Below are 24,990 nucleotides of genomic sequence, written 5' to 3' on the forward strand. Positions count from 1 at the left end.
TGCCAAGAACATACTTTGCATTTGAATCTCTAATCAATTTAACCAAAAATTTTAAAACATCCTTGGTACCACAACCAGGATGATGCTTTAAAATCTTGCATGTGAATGCATGCTTTCACAGCAATATTTGCTGTGAAAGCATGAGTTCATAGACCTTGCCCACACCTGGAAGATGTGCAATTGATGATAAGAAGAGGGCAGAGTTTTAGGCTTTTCAGGTGACTTCAAAATTATATTTAGAAGAGCATCCTTCCAAGGCAAGGGAAAAATTCCTTCAAGCAGGCATTTGTTGAAAACAAGATGCCCAGGAAACAGTTTGAAGAAATGCTTAATAACTTCCCCTTCAATGAGATCTATACCAGGACACCTGCTATTAGAATTTTGTTAACAGCTGAATTAAGATCTTCCATTGAAAAAGGTTTCTCTTGAATATCGCTAACACAACCACAATCTAACTGATCAGTACTATCAGAATGCTCCTCGTAAACCCAGGAGGTTTACAAGGTTTTTTTTTTTCAAGTATCAACAAAATCGAAAATATGAACATTAATTGCAAAAAAACGAATGTTAAACACTCATAAATACCGCATTTCAAACCACGCTCGTAGCTATACGATACAGTGTACCCCCGCTTTACAATATTAATCTGTTCCAGAGACACCATCGTATCGTGAAAATATCGTAATGCAAACCCAATATGTAAACCAATAAAACATCCCTTTTTGGTAATTTGTGCTATGACCTCAGAAGTTGAAATTTTCACTTAACTCTCTGAAAGGTCATTTTTATAGTGTAAATTGTATTCGTTACCAATTCAAATCATTAAAATGCACTATACTTTCATCGTTATCGTTTGCTCCATTATAAGAATCAATTCTGAACACCTTTGTGATATTTTTCTAAAGCACGTTTTTGGAGGTCACGACATTAAAATAATAAAAACAATTTGCACTTTCTGGTTTATTGGGCTTTCTGTTAGTGCAAGCAATTATAAACAGGTAGTAAACTTGATGTAATTGCATTTGCGAAAATACCGATTGCTGGTTTTGTACATTATTATGGTGAAATGTGTTTTCCCTTTACTGAAATCTTCAATCATATAAAAAACATAAATAAATTTCCGGAATATTCTCTTCATTCCTTTTTTTTAAAGCTTTATAAACTTGTTACTCCATGCAAATTGTGTCAGTTGCAATTTGTGCATTCTGTTAAAAAATGCTTATGCATGCTATTGAAATTTATAAAGAAAAGAGATTATCTTGCAAACAAACGCCTCGTGAAGCATTTCTGAAGACGATTCCTTCTGCAACAAACCAACGAGTGCCGAGACAATAATGAGTGATCAACGAGCGTGCATTTAGTCGATGATGATGAAGAATAACCATTCTTTAACATTTGTAAGTCATAAATAATTCCTTTATTATTATAATTTGCTTGATTTTACAGGCTGTTTTCATTTCTTTGGATAAATCAATCATTGTTTAAACAAACTAATTAGCTAACTAATTTCATTGTTGAGAACGTAACCCCTATTTTTAAATTATGTATATGAGAAATAAATTCTGCTTTATGAGTTTGCTTGTTGAGCGTGCACTAGGAACAAATTAACTCGTAACGTCGGGAACTACCTGTATAACATTAATACTATCTTCAAAAAGGCCTCTAAGGTTGGGAGATTACATATCCAGAATTTAAAACAAATACACCAACCGTTTAATTATAATGGTTTAATACTGGAAACTATAAAATGTACCAACGATACTACACTGTAAAATGATATATGCAAAAGACTGATTTACAAAATAAATATACGATGAAACTTTAATATACAATAAGTCAATGTTTTATCGCTTTTATCTTTATTGTATTTTAAATATTTTATTTTATAAGTCAATGTTTTATCGCTTTTATCTTTATTGTATTTTAAATATTTTATTTTATTGTATATTAAAGTTTCATCGTATATTTATTTTGTAAATCAGTCTTTTGCATATATCATTTTACAGTGTAGTATCGTTTGGTACATTTTATAGTTTCCAGTATTAAACCATTATAATTAAACGGTTGGTGTATTTGTTTTAAATTCTGGAAACATTAATACTGTCGAGCCAATATACAGCTTCAGTCTCCACAATGCCTAGAACTTATCACATCTCCAGATGGCTTTAATCTGTGGAAACACAACTTATAAACAATATATATGGATCTCATTACCAGCTGTTTGCACTAAGTTTTTCCACGCATCAAATTTCCTTTTAGCTATTAAACGGATACATTTTCTTTTGATACACATCAGTGTATCAAAAGAAACTCAGTTGATACTCAGTTTTCAACCTAGCAGTAGATTCTTTATTATCCCACAATTTCTGAACTTTTTATGCACCCCATTGACCTCCCTCTCTCTCTCTCTCTCTCTCTCTCCCTCCCTCCAGAGATCAGAGGACCACCATAGCACCGGAGCACAATTATTTTGCTTTAATTTCATTGATTCCCTCGAAGCATCAAATAATTTCTGTTGTAATAACTGAACTAAATCAAATGCATTAATCCTATCCAACTCAGCTAATGACATTTCACCAAAAATTGTCCCAACAAATCTGTCAAACTTATTCCAGTCAGCATGCTTAATCGCAAATCTTCGAAGTTTTAACGAAAGAGCTCAATAAATCTTCTTCTGGCACAGCCTTAGTTGAAAGTAATCATGCTGTGATTGCTGTTAATCCAATCTGGTTTAACTTGCCAATTATATATGAAACTGAAGGCCATACTATTTGCTAACGTTACATCTATATTAGACTCACCATTAAGAGTCCAAAATGTCCATTCATTACCAGCCGTATATATATATATATATATATTTTTTTTTATGTAAACCCAAAACAAGAGAGGTATTAGAACCAATAGTACTTAGTACCATGCTTGGATTGGAGGTTGAGAAGACGAAAAAAGATATTTGTTGACATTGGACTTGAACTACTGCAGACTGCAATTTTCAGGAAATATGTATGATGGAAGGTTGTTCCAGAAAACAGCAGTTGAATGAATAAACGAGGATGATAAAAAGTTGGTTCTGTGAGTTTGAACTTGGACAGTAAATGGATGTTGGTTGATTGGTGGGGGCACGTGCTTGGACTGTTTTGAAAGAGAGCGAGAATTATAGAAGCCAATTTAGAAGAATCGCAAATCCGCTCTACCATGGAATATTTGGGTCACCGCCCCACATCTGGGGCGGTGACCCCAAATATTCCATGGTAGGGGGAATTTGCGATTTGTACAGAGTGAACAGCTGTTCAGAAGAAAAGTAACACCGAGAGCGTTACTTATAATATGCTTGTGCCAAGAGAGATTAGAAGTCAGGGTAATCCTGAAAGATATTTTGCCCAGACATCGGAGTGTCACTAAAGATAAGTATAGGAGCAGAAGAATCCTTTTTGCGAGGTATAAGACAAGACTGCATTTTAGAAGGATTGCAATCAACTGAGTTGTCTTTGCCCAACAAGAGAATTACGTGGAGATCGGCATTTAAGGAATTGGTAGCACATTTTTGAGAAGTTGAAGGTGATTGAGCAGGGCAAGGTTTCTCAAAATGGAAAGTGGATGCAATGTGGAATGCAATCTTCAGCAAAACTATGGATAGGATTTCCAGTTAATGGAAGAAGGTCATTAATGTACAAGAGGAAAAGAGTGGGGGAAAGAACTGAACCTTGGGGGGACACTGCCATTAATGGAGAAGTTAGAAGACAGAGTCATCTATCCTCACCCTCAGTGAGCGATCAGATAGAAAACTGAATAATCAATTACAAAAAACAGTTGGCAAACCATAAGATGGAAGCTTGTTTAGAAGACCTTTATGCCAAACATGATCGAAAGCCTTTGAGATGTCAAGAGCAACTACTTGTGTGTCACTGAATCATTCCATTGAATTAGTCCATAAATGGGTTTCTTAAGCCAGAATATCACCAGTGGATCGACATTGACGGAATCCACACTGGCGATCGTTGATCAGACGGAAGGTTTCTAGGTAGTTTAAGAGTTGGCGGTTAATTTATTTCCTCATTACTTTAGAAAGAGTAGAAGTAATTGCAATGGGACGATAATTAGATGGGAGGGATTTGTCACCCTTTTTAGGAACTCGGTGGATATGAGCAAATTTCCAAGCAGAAGGAAAAACACCTTTGGAATAAGAAATGAAAAAAGCCGGCAAAGAATAGGAGTAATTTCAGAAGCACAGGTTTTGGAAACAAGTGAAGAAATACCATCGGGACCTACAGCTTTCTTAGCATAAAGTTTTTCGTCAAGATCCTTCTGACATCCTTTTGACGGAAGACGACAGGAGGCATTGAATGGAGCGTGTTGGGAATAGGGAGAGGTGTTTTACCATGACCATTAATACGTAAGTTGGAAGAAAAATGGGATGCTAGCAGGTCAGCTTTATCCTTGGTGGAAGTGACAACAGAACCATCTAGTTTGGACAAGATAGGCAAAAGTTGCGGCCAATAGCTTTGGCAAGAGACCAGAATGCTCGGCTACCATCAGGGCAAGAAGCAAGTTTTCTACTCATAGCCTGTTCAAACTCTAGTTTAGACTGATTAATAACCGCTTTACAATTGTTGCGAGTTTTGGTGTAAGCAGATAATGAAACGGAAGAATTAGAAACAAGCCAATTACGATATGCAACGTTTTTCTTTTGAACAGCCATAGCATATTTATTGGAAAACCAAGGTTTAGATAAAGGACGAGATTTTAAAATGGGGTGTGGGATAAAGGATTCCATTCCTGCATTCCATTCCTGCAAGAATAATTTCACTGACACGATCTGAACAAACATTGACATCAGAAGTTTTGAAACAGTAATCTGACCAAGGAAAGGAAGAAAAGAAATCTTGCAGGTCATCCCATTTTGCATTCTTGTAATGCCAAACAACACGAGGTTGGGAATAGCCATGAGATAAAGGCTCCACTGGAGAAGAGACAATCACCAAGTTAGTTGTGATCTGAGGTGCCTAAAGGATCTCTCACTTCGACCGAGTACTTAGAAGGGTTGTTTGTGAGAAAAAGATCAAGCGTGTTGGCTGTATGGTTAGGATTGTCCGGTATTCTTGTAGGTAAATGAAAAATCTGTGCAAGGTCATTACTAATTGTAAAAGCCTCAGAATCTCAACCAGCCAGGTCGGTGTTACTAGAAAACTGAAGCAATCTGGAATTGTGAACATTAAAATCACGAAGGAAAATTATCTCACTGTTAGGAAAGTTGGACTGGAGAAAGTCAAGTTGCAAAGAGAGGAAGTCAAAGAGCTCTAAGTGATTAGTGGATTTGGGAGAACAGTAGAGAGATTTTATGTGAGAGAAGATCGATAAGAGGAGAATCCAAATTACCAAGTCTCTGACGGGGAATATCAGAACGGACATAGGCACAAGTACCACTTTTGAGGTGAAAGGAATGATATAGCAAATAATTTTGGCAACTGAGATGAGCAGCAGTTGAATCAACCGTTAACTCAGATTCTGTCAGAAAGAGTACATGGGGCTTGGCACACTGCAAGTGGAAATGGACATCATTGAGATTAGAATTGAGGCAACGTATATTTGTGAAATGAATTAGGAAGTGTTTGGGAGGTTTAGATCTTTTTGCAGATAAGCTTACTCTATTAGTTTGACAATTCATGGTGTATTTAACAGCAAGAAAAAGTGGGGGGACATGCTGTATGAAGTAATGAAATTTTTGGATATGGCGTACTCATGGTAAGAATATAACCAGATCCTTGACATAACGTGGCCCATACAATGTCCCCTGCATACACACTACTCTGACTCCCTCCAGCCACTATCTGGCAGAGTAGAAGTAGCAAGATTATACACTAGCTGATCTGGAAGCCTCCTAGAGAGAGAGAGAGAGTTACCAATAATTTCAATCCGGTCGGCCTGCGAACACCGTTTTAGAGCTGTACCCTTGAAATGTAAGGAAGATTGGATCTCGCCATGATGTTCGTCATAACCTCAAAAGTCATCCATTATACTGCATGATGGAAGAGATAGGGAAGGGTTGACCAGAACTTAACTCTGGCGACTAAACACGGGTTCCCCCACTTCAAGCCTCCAATATGCAAAGTGGTGGTATTGCACCGGTTGATGAGAGTCATTTACCACCTGGTATTGCCTGCTAACACAGAGGGGCAGCATTACTCCATGTGGTGTGGGTGTCACACCTCGACCCCTGCTTACGTTGGTTCACACCTGGGTGGTCACCCACTGTGTGCTTATGCATGGAGGTTATACCCAGGATTACTAACAGTCCCACCATCTTGAAGGTGCAAGCATAGGATTTGGATGACACAGACTGTCCGGACTTTGCCGAAATTGGGTCCACTTGACTTGAGTGTCACCCGAATATCAGTTCCATCAGCGTTTTAGACTTCCAGGTAGCAAGTACAGCTTGTCTGGCATATCTGTGAGAATGTCTGTGATAACCTCAAGGACCAAGGACCCTTATTAACGATCTCAAGTTTATATGAGGATATCAGCTCTTCCAATAACATGCCCCTGGCATCTATAAATCTAGAATGCCATAAAAGATTCTTAGCTTCGAATCCAGACAGATAATCACTTTTCTGCTTTTCAATCTGAATAGCACCTCTTTCAAATAGCTCAGAGAGCAATGAAGGTCTGCATCAGGCTGACAGTACATAGATATAATGAAAAACTGTTCCCAACTAGCTTCAATACCAACACAGGCCGCATGTGATGTACATAAGGAATCAATTCTGCCCACAACCAGATGAGAGCTGAAAATTAGTATTCCAGCCCTTAGTTTGTCACACTTCTTTGAGACAATTCTAATAGAGAGTTGGGATGTCCAGTTAGCTGACCTCTATAAACATAAGGTTCCTGAACACAAACAATGTCAGTCCTTTCACGTTCACACACTAAGATTAGTTTGTGAACTTTGTTTGTGTTTGCTACAGATCTTGCATGCTGTGCATTAATTTGGAGCACCTTGAGTTCGCGATACACATTATTTCTATGGGTAAGGGTGCTATTGACCATTACTGTAAAGTGGTACAATATGTTCTTTCCTTGGTAACTTTCAGTGCAAATATGTACTGAAGACACTTCTAAGATATGCAGAAGTGATAGGCCGGTTTTCAGTAGACTGGACAGTAGTTTTGATTTTGTTTTCTGCAATCAATGAATTCTAGTGCATCAGAAATAAATACACAGTAAAATTAGTATTTCACTATTAGCTGATAAATGTTTTATCATCTAATTGCTGAAAACACAAATGAAAATCCACCATTTTGAATGCAATGCACGAGGTGCCACAGTTGAGAACCACGGCATTAGAGTATTATTATTATTAGCTATATAGCGCATGGAAGCCTGCGGCTTATGCTGCACCAGCCAAAAAAAAATTCAAGAGTTACCCTCAGAGAGAGAGAGAGAGAAAGAGAGAGAGAGAGAGAGAGAGAGAGAGAGAGAGAGAGAGAGAGAGAGAGAGAGAGAGAGAGAGAGAGAGAGAGAGAGAGAGAGAGAGAGAGTCATATGTAGAAGGGAATCACCAAGGGAGAGAAGAATGATGATATCCAGCTTAGGACCCTGGGTGTGCCAAGCCCATACTCACCAGATGTGAGCCCCTAGGGTAGCATTATCTAAAGATACAAAGAATGTTGTCAAGATCCATGCGATATTAGCTGCTAATTAATGGTCGTTTGCATTAGAGTGGATGCAGTCTTCGCGATGGTTTTAAATCAGAAAAAGAGTCCCCCCCAGCACTGTTTTTAAATTATTTCCCGATTTAAAAACAGTGAGCGAGGAGGGGGGGAGAACTGTTTTCTGATTTTAAACAGTGCCAAGGGGAGTGGAAACCATAGTAATTAGCAGCATTGGATCTTTTAAACATTCTTTGCATCTTTAGAATATGGTACCCAATGTTTCCGTATTCTCCAATGAAAACCTGCCGGCTTTAGTCTGTGAAAAGACAGCATTCCCTCTAATGAAAACCAGTATTCCATCCATCGATCTTGACAACATTCTTTACATCTTTGCCGCTGGTAATTCTCCTCCCACTTATTGCTCCGACAAGCCTGTCAGAGAAATAAGTAGGCGGGGGACTACACTTGTCAGTCATGGCTTGTCGCAAAGATCCACTTGATGGGATACCATGCTGTAAAGATTAACCAGACAGAGAAACTCCACCAATGGTAGCATATTGGTGAGATGGAGAACAGGTTAAATTGAATCAAAGTGATGGATTCTCTGTTTTAATCTATCTGGAGAGTTAGCACCTATAATAATTGCAATGTTCATGATGCCAATGGCCAACTTTATTTGTGTTGAACATTATAAACAAAAACAAACAACAAACCCTTCTAAGTACACGGACAAAGTGAGATGTTCTTTAGGCACTTCATATCACAACTTGGTGATTGTCTCTTCTCCAATGGAGCCTTTATCTCATGGTTATTCCCAACCTTGTGTTGCTCTTGGCATTACAAGAATGCAAAATGGAATAACCTGCGAGATTTCTTTTCTTCTTTTACTTGGTCGGATTACTGTTTCAAAACTTCTGATGTCAACGTTTGCTCAGATCACGTCAGTGAAATTATTCTTGCAGGAATAGAATCCTTTATCCCAAACTCCACTTTAAAATCTCGTCCTTTATCTAAACCTTGGTTTTCCAATAAATGTGCTAAGGCTGTTCAAGAGAAGAACGTTGCATATCGTAATTGGCTTGTTTCTAATTCTTTAGTTTCATTTTCTGCTACACCAAAGTTCGCAACAATTGTAAAGCAGTTATTAATCAGTCCAAACTAGAGTTTGAACAGGATAAGAGTAGAAAACTTGCTTCTTGCCCTAATGGTAGCCGAGCATTCTGGTCTCTCGCCAAAGCTATTGGCTGCAACTTTTGCCCATCTCTGCTCCCACCTGTGTCCAAACCAGATGGTTCTATTGTCACTTCAGCCAAGGATAAAGTTGACCTGCTGGCATCCAATTTTTCTTCCAATTCATGTATTAATGATCTTGATAAAATACCTCCCACTATTCCCAACATGCTCCATTCAATGCCTTCTGTGGTCTTCCTTCAAAAGGATGTCAGAAGGATTTTGACAAATCTTGATGCTAAGAAAGCTCCAGGTCCCAATGATATTTCTCCACTTGTTCTCAAAATCTGTGCTCCTGAAATTAAAACTCAGTCCTGTCTTATATCTCGCAAAAAGGATTCTTCTGCTCCTATGCTTATCTTTGGTGACACTCCGATTTCTAGGCAAAATGATATATCTCTTTTGGGGATTACCCTCATTTCTAATCTCTCTTGGCACAAGCACATTACAAATATTGCTTCCTCTGCATCTAAAAAAACTTTCTCTTTCGCTCTCGGTGTTACTTTTCTTCCAAACAGCTGCTCACTCTGTATAAATCACAAATTCGCCCTGCCATGGAATATTGTTCCCACATCTGGGGTGGTGCCCCCAAAACCTCTCTCAGGCTTTTTGATTCCATTCAGAAGAGGGCAGTTAGGTTAATTAATGATTCATCTCTAACAGACTCTCTCTCCACTCGCTATCTCATAGACGTACTGTTTCTGCTGCATGTCTCTTCTACAGATATTTCCATGGGCACTGTTCTTCAGAACTGGCTTCTATAATTCCCGCTCTCTCTTTCAAACAGTCCGAACACGTGCAACTAACAGCCAACATCCATTTACTGTCCAAGTTCAAACACACAGAGCCAACTTTTCATCTTCCTCGTTTATTCATTCAACTGCTGTTTTCTGGAACAACCTTCCTTCATACGTATTTCCTGAAAATTACAGTCTACAGAAGTTCAAGTCCAATGTCAACAAATATCTTCTTTCGTCTTCTCAACCTCCAACCCAGGCACAGTACTAAGTACTATAGGTTCTAACAATTCTCGTGTTTGGGGTTTACATAAAAAAAAAAAAAAAAAAATCTTAAAAATTAGAGCACTTAAAACCATTCCATTACAACAGATTATGTTTGTCATGGAAATCCTCCAAATTATGACACACACAATTGTGAATATACGAGCACAGTAATGAATGTCTGTATCACAATAACCTGATAACCATCCCAACTAACTTGATTTAAAAAAAAAAAAAAAAAAAAAGTGTATCTACACCCAGGCATTATGCAAAATAGGCAAGGAGGCACCTGATAAACTGTTAATTCACGTAACTGATAAATAACAAATTGTTATTTATCATTACGTTATTAAATAAATAACAATTAATAACTAATTGCTTAGGGGCACCATATTAAAGGTCACTACAATAAATTATCATTTATAAACTTACCTTAAGGTGGCCTTGCTAAGAGACCTAAGGCTGGCAAAAAGGCTCTCAATATTAATTCCTTGTTCACCCTTTGCAGAACTTATTGTCTGAAGAACCTAAAAATTAAATTCAGATTTACTTTGAGGATATTACATTTAGTCTTAAAATTAAGAGGTTAATAAAAATATTTCACATGGTGTTTGTCTATAGAAATCAGTACTCGGCTTACTAACAGTAAATAAGTAGGGTGCAGACACAATTAAGCTAATACAAGATACTAAGTGAGGAGAGCATTCTCATTAAATGTTTTTAGAAAATGTTTTTTGTGGGATTATATTTTTGTAAATCCCACAAAAAACATTAAATGTTTTTTGTGGGATTTACTCAAAGAGGTAACTACCATTAGGGGTAAAGGGAAGGGTTATTGCTTTCGTAAAGGCGACTACGATGGACTGAGACAGTATTTAAATTCTATACAGTGGGACCAACTGATGATGTTACCAACAGCAAATTCAAAATGGGAAGCATTCAAAGAACTTATCTTGGAAGCTACTAGGCTTTACATACCAACTAAGAAATATTGTTCAAGGTTTAGGCCAAAATGGATGTCAGATGAACTAATGAGGCATATGGCAGAGAAGAAAAATGCATGGGATACTTACAAATTAACACGACACAGAAGCCTATGATAGATACAAGTTGATATGCAACCAAGTTACAAAGGAGGTTAGGCAGGCGAAGGCAGATTACGAGAAATCCTTGGCAAGGGATGCAAAGAAAAACAGCAAAGAGTTCTTTACTTATGTAAACTCTAGAAGGAAGGGGATGAATCAGATTGGTCCACTTGATATTGATGGGTGAACTGTTGATGATCCTGCTCAGGTAGCTAACAAATTAAATGAATATTTTGCATCGACATTCACACATGAGGAGTTATTCAGCAAGGGGAATGCCATAGGTGTATTCAACTCTAGCAGTAAGCTACAGAATCTTGAAATAACTGGGAGTAAAGTGGAGGAGAAACTGTTGAAGATAAACACAAGAAAGGCACCCGGGGTGGATGGGATCTATCCAGTTATATTAAAGGAGGCAGCAAAGGAAGTAAGCAAACCCTTAGCCATAATTATGAGAGCTTCCTTGGACTCAGGGGAGGTACCCACAGACTGGAAATGTGCAAATGTGACCCCAATTCACAAAGGAGGATCAAAGGCTGACACAAGTAATTATAGACCTGTGAGCTTAACTTCTGTTCCAGGAAAATTAATGGAGGCACTGGTTAAAGAAGCACTGCAGGATCATTTAGACAAGACTTCAGTTATAGCTCAGACACAGCATGGTTTTGTTAAGGGGAAGTCTTGCCTGACCAACTTGATTGGATACTATGATGCAGTCACAAAAGAACTGGATGCAGGGAATAACTTTGATATTATATACTTGGATCTTAGAAAGGCTTTTGATACTGTTGCACATGGAAGACTGCTACACAAATTGGAGCAGTGTGACATTGGAGGCAAATTGCTGCTATGGATAAAGGGGTGGTTGAGGGGGAGAAGACAGAGAGTGGTAATCAATGGACACTGCTCATCGTGGACTAATGTTATTAGTGGAGTCCCTCAGGGCTCAGTGTTGGGTCCATTGTTGTTTTCTGTATTTATAAATGATATTGATGATGGTATATCAAGCTTAATGTCCAAGTTTGCAGACGATACAAAGGTTGGCAGGGTTATCAAGGACACTACTGATACTATGCTGCTGCAACAGGATCTGGAAAGGTTGAGCAGATGGGCTGAGAGGTGGCAAATGAAGTTTAACATTGACAAATGTAAAGTACTACACATGGAAAACAGCAACCCCAGAGCAACGTATCAACTCTGTGGTACTACACTGACAGTGGTAGAGAATGAAAGGGACTTGGGGGTGGTTGTGCAGGCAGATATGAAGTTCTCTCAGCAGTGCAGATGGGCTGCAAGAGTAGCTCATGGAGTATTGTCAATGATATAGGAATTTTTCCAGCAGGGATAAGGAGGTGATTATTCCATTGTATAAGGCAATGGTCAGGCCACACCTAGAGTACTGTATACAGGTCTGGAGGCCTCATTTCAAGAAGGATGTAGAGCTGCTGGAACGAGTACAGAGAAGGGCAACAAGATTAGTGAATGGAACAAAGGGGTGCTCTTACGAAGAAAGGCTTAAGTTTTGCAAATTACAGTGTCTGGAGACTAGGCACCAGCGAGGTGATCTGATAGAGGTGTATAAAGCCTTGAATGGTTTAAGCATGCTCAATGCTGATGAGATTCTTCCTCTAGCTCAGAAAAATCGCCTGAGAGGGCATAAATTCAAATTGAGGAAAGACAGATGTAGGATAGACGTGCGGAAATTTGCCTTTAGCCAGCGGCCAGCGGGTGGTTGGTTGGTGGAACAGACTTCCATCCCTTGTGGTGGAGGTTGATAGCCTAAATAAGTTTAAGGCTCAGCTGGACAGGTATTTTGAACGAACAGAGGGGTGAAGTGGAAGTGGGTTTTTTTTTTTTTTTTTTTTGGCTGATGCTGCATAAGCTTGCTTTCTTGCATCAAATGCCTCTACTAATGCTAATGCTAAAAGCATTCAACAGAAAGCATAGTTTCAGTGCAATACAAGTAACCCATGCATAACACGGTAGTTAGGTTCCTATAAAATCTCATGTAGTGTGAAACCATATTATATGGGACTAAGAATGAGTACAAAAATACACCATTTTTTTTTTTTTTTTTTTTTTTTTTTAACTATTGGAAACTTAATTTTTATTAAAAATAGTAATAACTGAACAAACGTCTTTCAAATTGTGACATACATATGTCACATAATGTATGTTCATTTAATTTTCTTCCTCTTCATCACTGATAAGCACAAATCAAACGAGAACGTTTTCTCTGTGCAGAATATTTTTACCTTCTGATCTTTCTTCTGCAGCATTTAGATTAAGTATATCGTCTGCTTTCTTTAAAAAGATAAGTAATCTGGATTTGTTTGCTTTTCCTTGATAGATTTTTGTACATGTTTAAGCTTTTTATTTACTTTCCAATATACTGATAACGTGTTTTTATTTTACACCTTCCATTGCTCGAGGATCTATACACTAGCATAGGTTTTATCGTGTAAAATCCTGATGCGTTACTGGACGCAAGTAACGTTACACAACCTTTTGATGCCTTAAAACCTGGTGTACTTTTTTCTTTTTTTTAAGGGTCCATAGTCTAACGCAGGACCCTTATAATGCCACTGAGTTGTCTGTCTGTCCACCCGTCCATCTGACAAAAATTTGTTTGAGAAATGAGGGGTAAAATGGAGAGGGGGACAAAAATTGTTGTTGACAACCTATAAGCTCATTATACACTGTTGGAAAGAGCTCAACGAGTAGATTTAAATTATAGTTTTAAAATTAAAAATGGCGGCACCAGACAGGAAAATGTGTCCCCCCCCCCATTTCCGTTGCTAATGGAGCTAAAAATTTAAAAATCACTTTAGCTATGCGTTATTCAGTGCTTATCGAGGGAAAACTATTTCGATTGAAATCTATCATTTACTTTCTGTGTTAAAATTAAAAAAACAATTTTTTATTGCACTTCGATAGCACACTGCTTTGTACTAAGTAACTCTCCTTTTGGTGACAAAAAGGTTGCTAAATAGTTAGTTAATAATTCTATAAAGGTCATTTATAAATTGTGCGACGAGATGTATTTTTTTTAACAATTTTCAAAGCTGGAGTTGTCCTGGCAGGGAGGTACTCAGAGAGTCAGTGTTGAGGCGGTGGTAGTGGGGAGGTGTCTGTGCGGAGTCTTGCATGGCCCTCACCTGCCAGTCACTTCTCCCCCAAGACTATAATCGCTTCTCCAGGAAGAAGTCGGAGTCGCTTCTCCCACCCTTGTCATTCCCAACACCCGGAAAGACTCAAATAGACAACGTTTTCGTTAGTTCCTCAGTTTTAGGCCAAGACAGGGTACTAGAAATTTTTTTCAGTTACCATAAAGCTCTCTATTTGATACACTACATTAACGACCATTCGTGACTAAGGACCCTTCATTCTGAAGTGGTGGATATTTTTTGGCACAAAGGCAACTTTGGCCATATTGCATATATTTATTAGAATTATGTGACAAAGATGTGGACATTTCTTAATTATGGTTTATATCTGGTTGAAATATCCTATATTTAGTTTTAAATAATATATATATTCTCAATGTTGGAGTTATTGCCTATGATTTGTGATAAAATTAGGGAATCCTGGCTATTTATAGGGAGATGAAAGGCTGTTTGTCACGCTGTGTGGTATTGTGGACATTTTATAAGGAAATGTTTCACAGTGAGTTGACAAGAACTGTGGAGACATTCTGGAGGATTAGCTTTCGTGAGTAAGTACAATTGTGTGTCCAATATGCAGTCCTGTTAGAATGACTTCTTCATGCTGATCCTTACAGAGACTTGAATTCTACACCTGAAGTTCATGTTTTATTTGAAAAAGTTTATTGTTTGGTTCATTTTCCCAGATTTGTGATCACTGAATGTTGAGAATCTGTTTGATGATAGGTCTGTAATCAGGATGTGGAACTTTGTAAAGCCTTAAGTTTATATCTGTAGGATTCTCTGCTGCTAGATCAGCACTTTCATTACCATCGATGCCTGCATGTCCTGGGATTCAACAGAAATTTACTTGCCTTCTTTTGTTTTTGAGCTTCAAATGATGAGCTTGTATCTGGTGAAGAATGGGATGTGATGGAGTCTGCTTTCATTGGATAGCATGTGTTGCACTTAGTGAATCAGTATATATAAGTATATATGAGATGTTTCAGAAGAGAAGAGGATTCAATTTATTTTAAGGCTATTAGTATGGCGAATAGCTTAGCATAACTACTCCATTGATTTGGGAGTTGCTGTGAGATGACAGTGTGTGGAAGGACCCATTTGAGTATCTGTGTTAGAGCTATCTGTATATATTTGAAGATATTCAGAGAACTGTGATGAGTAGGCTGCATGCATCTGTTTTATATTGACATTTGCCACAGTGAATTTTCCCCACTGTTGATAATAAGTGTCACAGTCAAGCATGAAAGTGAGCCATGATGGAACAGTTATGCTGTTTTCCTCAAATACGTTGTCAAAGCTTAGACCCCATTTTGAAACTAGTTCTTTTAGTCGTATTCCAGCTGGTTTACTTACTGTGGGTTTATTGCTGTAGAGATTCTCCCATTGTGGATTGAAGAGATACTGCGAAGTTGGATGATGAGGAAGGCTTCGGATTTTAATGGCATAGTTTAAGAGTGGCATTTGTCTCCGGAGATATAGTAAAGGCTCATGGGCCTCCGCATATAAGCTTTGTACAGGAGATGTTCTGCATGCCCCTAAGGAAATTCTTAAGGCACTGTGGTGTACAGAGTCAAGCCATTTCATGACACTTGGTCTACACGAGCTATATACAAGGGCTCCATAGTCTGGTCTTGATCCGATTAAAGCACAGTATAGGTGAAGTAATGTAAACCGATCAGCTCCCCACATTGCTGCAGAAAGAACTTTGAGAATATTTAGTTTTTTTAGATAGGTTGTTCAGATGCATTTGATATGTTCCAGAAAGTTAAGTTTTTTATTGAGAATCAGGCCAAGGAAACGAATACTATTTGATAGAGGTATCAATTGGTTTTCTAGTCTTATTTGGCTAAGGGTTTGCTTACTTCCTTTGCTGCCTCCTTCAATAAAACTGGATAGATCCCATCCACCCCCCAGGTGCCTCCCTTATATTTAACTTCAACAATTACTCCTCCACTTTGCTCTCAGTTATTACAAAATCACTTAGCTCCCTGTTAGAGTTTGATAAGCTTCTGACATATGAGGAGCTATTCCTTGAATAGCTCCTCATATGTAAATGAAGATGCAAAACACTCATTCAGCCCATCAGCTACCTGAGCATTATCAATAGTCAAACCATCCATGTTAAGTGAACCAATATAATTCATCCCCTTCCTTCTAGAGTTCACGTAAGTAAAACACTCTTTGCTGTCTTTCCCTACATCCCCCGCCAAAGATTTCACGTAATCTGCCTTCGCCTGCCCAACCTCCCCTGTAACTTGATTACAGACCGGCTCACATCTGCCACAGACCTCCGTGTTGCCTGACAATCTATATGAATTACATGCACTTTCCTTCTCTGCCATGAGCCTCACCAATTCATCTGTCATCCATTTAGACCAAACCTTGAACAGTATTTCTTAGGTGGTATGAAAAGCCTAGATTACGTCCCTGAAGGCTTCCCATTTAGAATTCACCGCTGGCAATATCACCAGTTGATCCCACTGTAGTCACCTTTATGAAAACAAAAGCCTTTCCCTTTACCCTTGATGGCAGTTCTGGATCTGGGTGTATTTTTCGCTTTCTACAGAAGTGTATGGCCATTGTTTTTTGTAGTGATATTCTGTATCCATTGTTTTTTGTCCACAATTCTATTTTTTTTTAACTGCACTTTGTAATTGCCTTTCAATCATGTTTATGTTTTGTGAATGGCATGAAATGGTAACATCATCTGTATAAAGGAATGTTTCAACTGTGTTCGGTAGGTCTTTTGTAATAGTTTATTTTGATTGCAAACAAAGTTGCACTCAGCACTGAACCCTGAGGAACTCCTTCCTGAGTATATGTTTGCAGCAGACTGTTTTGATATGTTACTTGGAAGGTTCTGAGCTTCAAAAAATTGTGTACTAAGATTGGTACATGGCCTTGCAAACCAACGTTGTGGAAGTCATTCAGAATGCCATATCACCAGGTAGTGTCTCGAAGGCCTTTAGCATTAGTAGAGGCATTTTATGCAAGAAAGCAAGCTTATGCAGCATCAGCAAAAAAAAAATAATAATAAAAATAAAGTGAAATAAATAATTAAAAAAATAACCACTTCCACTTCACCCCTCTGTTCGTTCGAAATACCTGTCCAGCTGAGCCTTAAACTTATTTAGGCTATCAACTTCCACGACAAGGGATGGAAGTCTGTTCCACCTACCAACCACTCGCTGGGTAAAGGCAAATTTCCGCACATCTATCCTACATCTGTCTTTCCTCAATTTGAATTTATGCCCTCTCAGGTGATTATTCTGAGCAAGAGGAAAAATCCCATCAGCATTGAGCATGCTCAAACCATTCAAGGCTTTGTACACCTCTATCAGATCACCTTGCTGGTGCCTAGTCTCCAGACACTGTAATTTGCAAAACTTAAGCCTTTCTTCATAAGAGCACCCCTTTGTTCCATTCACTAATCTTGTTGCCCTTCTCTGTACTCGTTCCAGCAGCTCTACATCCTTCTTGAAATGAGGCCTCCAGGCCTGTATACAGTACTCCTGACCATTGCCTTATACAAGGGAATAATCACCTCCTTATCCCTGCTAGAAACATTCCTATATATCATTGACAATACACCATGAGCTACTCTTGCAGCCCGTCTGCACTGCTCAGAAAACTTCATATCTGCCTGCACAACCACCCCCAGGTCCCTTTCATTCTCTACCACTGTCAGTGTAGTACCACAGAGTTGATTCATTGCTCTGGGGTTGCTGTTTCCCATATGCAGTACTTTACATTTGTCAATGTTAAACTTCATTTGCCACCTCTCAGCCCATCTGCTCAACCTTTCCAGATCCTGTTGCAGCAGCATAGTGTCAGTAGTGTCCTTGACAACCCTGCCAACCTTCGTATCGTCTGCAAACTTGGATATTAAGCTTGATATACCATCATCAATATCATTTTTAAATACAGAAAACAGTAAAGGATCCAATACTGAACCCTGAGGGACTCCACTAATAACATTAGTCCACGATGAGCAGTGTCCATTGATTACCACTCTCTGTCTTCTCCCCCTCAACCACCCCTTTATCCATAGCAGCAATTTGCCTCCAATGCCACATTGCTCCAATTTGTGCAGCAGTCTTCCATGTGCAACAGTATCAAAAGCCTTTCTAAGATCCAAGTATATAATATCAAAGTTATTCCCTGCATCCAGTTCTTTTGTGACTGCATCATAGTATACAATCAAATTGGTCAGGCAAGACTTCCCCTTAACAAAACCATGCTGTGTCCGAGCTATAACTGAAGTCTTGTCTAGATGATCCTGCAGTGCTTCTTTAACCAGTGCCTCCATTAATTTTCCGGGGAACAGAAGTTAAACTCACAGGTCTATAATTACTTGTGTCAGCCTTTGATCCTCCTTTGTGAATTGGGGTCACATTTGCACATCTCCAGTCTATAGGTACTTCCCCTGAGTCCAAGGAAGCTCTCATAATTATGGCTAAGGGTTTGCTTACTTCCTTTGCTGCCTCCTTTAATATAACTGGATAGATCCCATCCACCCCAGGTGCCTTTCTTGTGTTTATCTTCAACAATTTCTCCTCCACTTTACTCTCAGTAATTACAAGAGTCTCTAGCTTACTGCTAGAGTTGAATACACCTCTGGCATTCCCCTCGCTGAATAACTCCTCATGTGTGAATGTCGATGCAAAATATTCATTTAGTTTGTTAGCTACTTGAGCAGGGTCATCAACAGTTGACCCATCGATATCAAGTGGACCAATCTGGTTCATCCCCTTCCTTCTAGAGTTTACATAAGTAAAGAACTCTTTGCTGTTTTTCTTCGCATCCCTTGCCAAGGATCTCTCGTAATCTGCCTTCGCCTGCCTAACCTCCTTTGTAACCTGGTTACAGATCAACTTGTATCTATCATAGGCTTCTGTGTCATGTTTTAATTTGTATGTATCCCATGCATTTTTCTTCTCTGCCATATACCTCATTAGTTCATCTGACATCCATTTAGGCCTAAACCTTGAACAATATTTCTTAGTTGGTATGTAAAGCCTAGTAGCTTCCAAGATAAGTTCTTTGAATGCTTCCCATTTTGAATTTGCTGTTGGTAACATCATCAGTTGATTCCACTGCATAGAATTTAAATACTGTCTCAGTCCATCGTAGTCACCTTTACGAAAGCAATACCCCTTCCCTTTACCCCTAATGGTAGTTACCTCTTTGAGTAACTCCCACTTCAGAACACTGTGATCACTGCCACCTAGTGGTTCATTTATCTGCAGATTCTTAATGCATGAAGAATCCCTACTGATAATCAAATCAAGAGTATTACTCCCTCTAGTTGCCTCCCGAACATGCTGATGTAGAAAACAATCATCCAATAAATCCACAAAAGCCTTGCTAGTGTGTGAGTGACCAGCCCCCAAATTCCAGTCAATATCTGGGAAATTAAAATCCCCCATTATAAGACTCTCTGATTTACTGGCCCACTCCATTTCTCTGTACAGTTTCTTATTATATTCATCAGAGTCATTAGGCCTATAGCACACTCCTACTCTCAATTTTGATCTCCCAATGCTTATGTCACACCAAACTGACTCGACACTGCACTGTCAAGCGATGTCGACTGGCTTCACTTCCTTGGATTTTATGTGTTTCTTAACTAATAGCATAACCTCTCCTCCCTTCCTATCCTGTCTATCCTTTCTGTAGACATTGTACTCCCCAAATTCCAGTTCTGCATTCCTTATATCTGTGTGACACCACGTCTCTGAAATCCCAACAATATCTGCCTTTGATGTTTTGAGCAATACCTCAAATTCATCAAATTTATTTACTAAACTCCTAGCATTGGTGTACACGCAAGTATACATGCACCTGCTCTTCCTCTTAGCCACCCTAACACAACCCACGTGTTCACTTGTACCCCCATGATTCCCAGCAGTCTCTGAAATATCCTGCATCTTATTTTACAGGCTGCTGCTCATTCCAATAGAAGCAGTGCAAGAATCACTTTCTCCTCTGCCAGTGGCTACTGTTAGTCTATTAGTCCTTGTATCCACTCCAATCTAGCAGTTTTCCAACCCACCTAACACTGCCTCGATACCATCAGCAAACATTCTTGCACCCTTTCTATTTAAGTGTATCCCATCCCTGTAGAAGCAGTCTCTCCTGTTTTCTCCCCTGCCTTTTCTATTATCATGACTGATCATAATTAGATGCTCATTTCTTAGAAAAGCATTGCGAATATTTGCCTCTGCTTTTATCATGGGATCCAGTGATGATCTATTTTTATTTAGTATTTTATAGGTTTCCAAAAACCAGATTAGTCAGTTGTTCACCATTTTGTCCATGGTTTTCCTGAGGCAACTTGTTAGAGCTATTGGTCGATAGTTTGTAGGAATCGTATGATCTTTGCCAGGTTTGGGGAAGGCAATTACTATAGAGTGACGACAGGAGTTTAGATAACAGTTTTCTATATAAATTCTATTGTATAGTATAAGTAACATATTTAGAAATTTTTGACTAAGTTGTATCATTTGATAATGAACGCCATCAGGTCCTGCAGCACTTCTATGTTGAAGGGTGGTTATATGGGACATGTTGTCTGGTATTAAAGTTAATTTTGTATTTTTCAGCTACAGATTTAGTTTTCTGAAAGGATGGAATGTATGCTGATACAATTGCAAAAGTAGTTGCAAGAACGTTTGCGATTTCCTTGGAGTTAGTGATATGCTGTTCATTCCAACTTATTAGCGGAGTTGGTACTGAAAGAAATTTCCCATTAAGTTTTCTGATTTTGTTCCATATAACACAGGCATTGATATTTTTGTTAACTGTGGAGGTGAAACGTATCCATGATTCCTTTCTACTCCTACGCTGGACATATCTGGCTCTAGCTCTAGCTTTTTTAAAATTTATGAGATTGATAGAGGTGGGATACTTTCGGAAGAGATTCCAAGCCTTATTCTTCTCTCTCTTGGCTATACTGCATTCATCATTCCACCACATTGCGGCATGAATGTTTATAATATTTTCCAGAAGATCGGGGTACTGCAGCTTCAGCTGCCATTTGATTAAAATCAAATTATCATTTGATTTGTGATATGAGTTACAGCACTGTCTATAGGCTGAGTGGTGATTGTTTGTTCATCTACTGTCGCAAGCGTTTCATATTTTGTCCAGTCAGCTTTATGGAATCTCTATCTTTTTTGGCTAACATGATGTGAAACATCATTCATTAATATTTTACCCGAATAGCGACCATTTCTCACAGGGAAATGGTCGCTATTCAGGGGATTATTCAAGATCGTCCATTCAATAAGTGATTATAAGGCTGGTGAACATATGGAGATGTCAAATGCAGAGGTTGTTCCGGTGGGCAAATGGATGTACATCTCGACTTCGGTATTCAGGAGCGAGAGATTTTGCTCTTCCAATAATTTTTTTGCTCTTCCAATAATCATTCCCTGTGGGGAATGGACATCATTCCCCACAGGGAATGATGTCCATTTACATCACCCATGATAACGACTGGGGGTGGTAGCTGAGTTACTAATGCTTCAAGATCTGCATATGTATACTCTTGATTTGGAGGAAGGTAAAACGAGACCAGTGAGAATGTAAACTGTAATGAGACTCGTGCTGCAGCTGCTTCCAAATATGTTTCTAGTTGGAAGCATTTACATGGAATTCTGGAATTGATTAGAATAGCCATTCTACCATGTGCTCCACTGGAAGATAATCGATCTTTTCTGTAGGTACCGCAATGGTTTACTACAATGTTTACTTGTGGTTAGGTTAGTTTCATGAAGGCACATCACCTACTGGATGATATTTATCAATTAAGTCACGAATGTCACTGCAGAAACCGTGACAATTCCACTGCATTATTGTACGCATTATATTGGGTTTGTATTTGTATCTGTCTTTTTGCGAATGATGGTCTGCTTATTTCGTTCAGCCCTTTTCTCTTTTTTTTAGAGAAGTGTGGACGAGTATCCATCTCTTCCTCAGCTTGTATTTCTAAGATCGGTTCCTCTAAGACTTCTTTTTCGTATGTATCCATGTGATCATGAACAGCATTTTTGTCTTCTGTATCTCTATCTTTAGCATTTGTGGATGGCTGGGGGGCAGAAGATGCATCTGATGGAATTGTAACCGGTGTGTTGATGGCTTGATTGGAAGTTGTCATTGAGAATGAGCAAGCCCAATCAGATATAGAGATGTTGGGAGGGACTGTAACATTAATTTGAACCACAGTAGTAGAGGTAGAAATAGCACTTATCTGTTTTTGTTGTTGGATAGTTGCTGCGTATATGCGTGTTATTGTAATTGGTGATATTTGTTTCTTTGCTTCAAGATATGTAAACTTTATGCTTGGTTTTGTACTTCTGAATCATTTTTTCTCTTTTCCATTTTTTTCACTTTTCACAGTCTTTGAAATAAGCTGAGTCAGTTCCTCTACAGTTTGGACCTCTACAGTCTGTAAAGACTGTGCAGAACATTCAGTATGGATAAGATCTTTAGATCCACATGAAGCACATACTACAGCCTCACGACATATTGCCTGTGAATGCCCAAATTTTTGAAATTTGAAGCATCTGATAGGGTTTGGTATGTACAGTCAGACAGGACAGTTCAAATATCCGGCTTTTACAGAATTTGGTGGATTTGGCAAGTTGAAAGTTAGTATGATGGTTCTGGTTGGAAGCAAAGAGCCATCCCTTTTAATTAGGATTCTCTTTACCTGAATAACGTTTTGATCTGAGAGTTCTTGTTTAATTTCTTCCTAAAATACATGTAGAAGATCCCATTCTGTTATAACTCCTTTTGAGTAGTTTAAGGTGGCATGAGGTGACACTTCTATGGGAGTTCCTCCAAGTGTTTTCAATTTAAGTAACTTCTCAAACTGCTTGTGTTGTTTCAACAAGCAACCTGATTTTAGTCTGCAAACCATTTTTGGTGAGCCAGCAGCATTCTCTAAACATTTCTAGATCAGAAAAGGAGAGAGCTTGCTGACTAGCTGGCCAGTCAGTATTATAAGGAAATGATGCCAGATATTCTGGTCTGTATCCTTCTTTTGTCTCTTAGCATAGGAAGGATTGTGATCTTTCTGCTCTCTCTAGAATGTGTTGGGGCATCGATCCCACAAGAGTCAATATTGGTATAGTCCATTTTTGCTCCTTTCAGCCCTTGGTAGATTAACTTTTCTGCCAAGGTTTTCGGCCACGCCACAGGGAGGCAGGAGCAGTGGCTGGTGTGACCAAGTGAGAAGTAGTAGGGGTTAGTAATAAACTATGAGAAATAAAGAAAGGTGGCTTGCCTTCCTTGCTCTGCAAGTACTTTTGTAACAAGAGCAGTTATGAAATAAATAGATTTCTTAACAACAGGAAAGTAAAATAAACTGTAAATCACTTTTTGGAAATCGCACTGGAAGCACAGAGAAATCGCTCGGTCACAATCACTTGGCACCCGGGGCCATAGTTGACCGATTTATTGAAATAAATGTTCTGTTTGGCATTTTTGTCCACCAAAGACCTGTCTCATTGGCATCGAAAACTTGATGTGGTGTGTATCCATGCTCTTCAATAATTTTTTGAAATTCCTCTGCATACTTCTTGGCAGCTTCATTATCAGCCGATGCACTTTCCCCTTGAATTCTTAGGTTATGTAATGAGAAGTGGTTTTTAAATCACTCAAACCAACCTTTATTGGCAACAAACTCCAGGTTAACAGAAGATTCTCTATTCTTTAACCATTATTTTAAATGGTTATAAATTTTTAGTGCCTTTTGTTTAATTACATTATCATCTAAAGGGATCCAATTTTTACTGCTATTGTCAATCCAAATACTAAGTGCTTTTTCCATTTTCTCAATTATGAATGCTCGGGCACGAGCTGTCATATTTGCAGAAATGAAAGATCCTGCAAGATACTCATTTTTCTTTATGGTCTGGATTGTTGTTTCATTTAAATTTAAACTTTTTGGGAAAAGTTTAAATTTAAATGAAAATTTAAATTAAGAAGGGGGAATGGGATTTATGATACCATTCCCCCTTCTTAAGATGATACGAAGTTTGTATCTTAGATTCTAGAGAAAAAAGTTTCTTCTGGGCGATGCTTTTTTTACTTTCCTTAGGCATAATTTAGGGCTTGAATTTAATTCGCAACAAAGAAATTATTCCAGTATGGTTCTTAAGAAGAAAGTTTAGTAATATATACCCGGAAAAATTATAAACGTTCAAATAAATGCCAAAACCACCTTACAAAAACCTTAAAAGTCACGAACTGCACACTTCGAAGTCACAATTTTTTATGGTCTCAAACAAGCACGAGTTGAATAGCACATGGGGATTTTCCAAAAAAATGAAATACAGGGATTTTCCAATAATTTTTTTGCATAATGAATAGAGAGTCAACAGCAGGGATTCTCAAAAAAGAATTGAAATGTTGAAAAATTACATCCCACATAACAGCAGGGTTGCCCCCTGCACAAAAGTGCCACCGTATTATGCGAGGTTTGCTGCAATTCTCTAACCGTGTTATACAAGTACTGTGTTGTGTGAGGATTGCCACAATTTATCAATTGTGTTAGAGTGAAACCACATTGTAGAAGTACCATATTATATGGGAATTGCCTGCATTATGAAAAACCAAACACAAAACTAGTCTGAACTATCAAAACAGTATCTATCAAGAATTAGGACATGCAAAACCTTCCCAAACTCTCTAAAGTAGAGATTCTCAAACTTGGTGGTAACACCTCCCTACATGAATTAAGCTAATGATTTCATTTGTATTTCACAACCTTATATAAAAAAAAAAAATGTTAATGGACACAGACCAAATTTAAAACCAATTTTTTTTCAGTGAGAAAGATGTGTTTATA

At 38.4% G+C, this 24,990-nt stretch overlaps 1 protein-coding gene across 1 annotated transcript in view; it reads right to left on the bottom strand.

Moving 5' to 3' along the window:
- Nucleotides 1-24,990, bottom strand: part of RPA2 (Replication protein A2) — a 382,124-nt gene that overhangs the window by 52,576 nt on the left and 304,558 nt on the right. Inside the window, exon 7 of the mRNA XM_090381178.1 lies at nt 10,313-10,407. Within this exon, the coding sequence (XP_090237304.1) occupies nt 10,313-10,407 (95 nt within the window). The remainder of the gene's footprint in view (nt 1-10,312; nt 10,408-24,990) is intronic.

Source organism: Mastigoproctus giganteus, chromosome 9 (genome assembly GCF_048544385.1).
Source record: "Mastigoproctus giganteus isolate SK-2022 chromosome 9, ASM4854438v1, whole genome shotgun sequence".
Taxonomy (NCBI): domain Eukaryota; kingdom Metazoa; phylum Arthropoda; class Arachnida; order Uropygi; family Thelyphonidae; genus Mastigoproctus; species Mastigoproctus giganteus.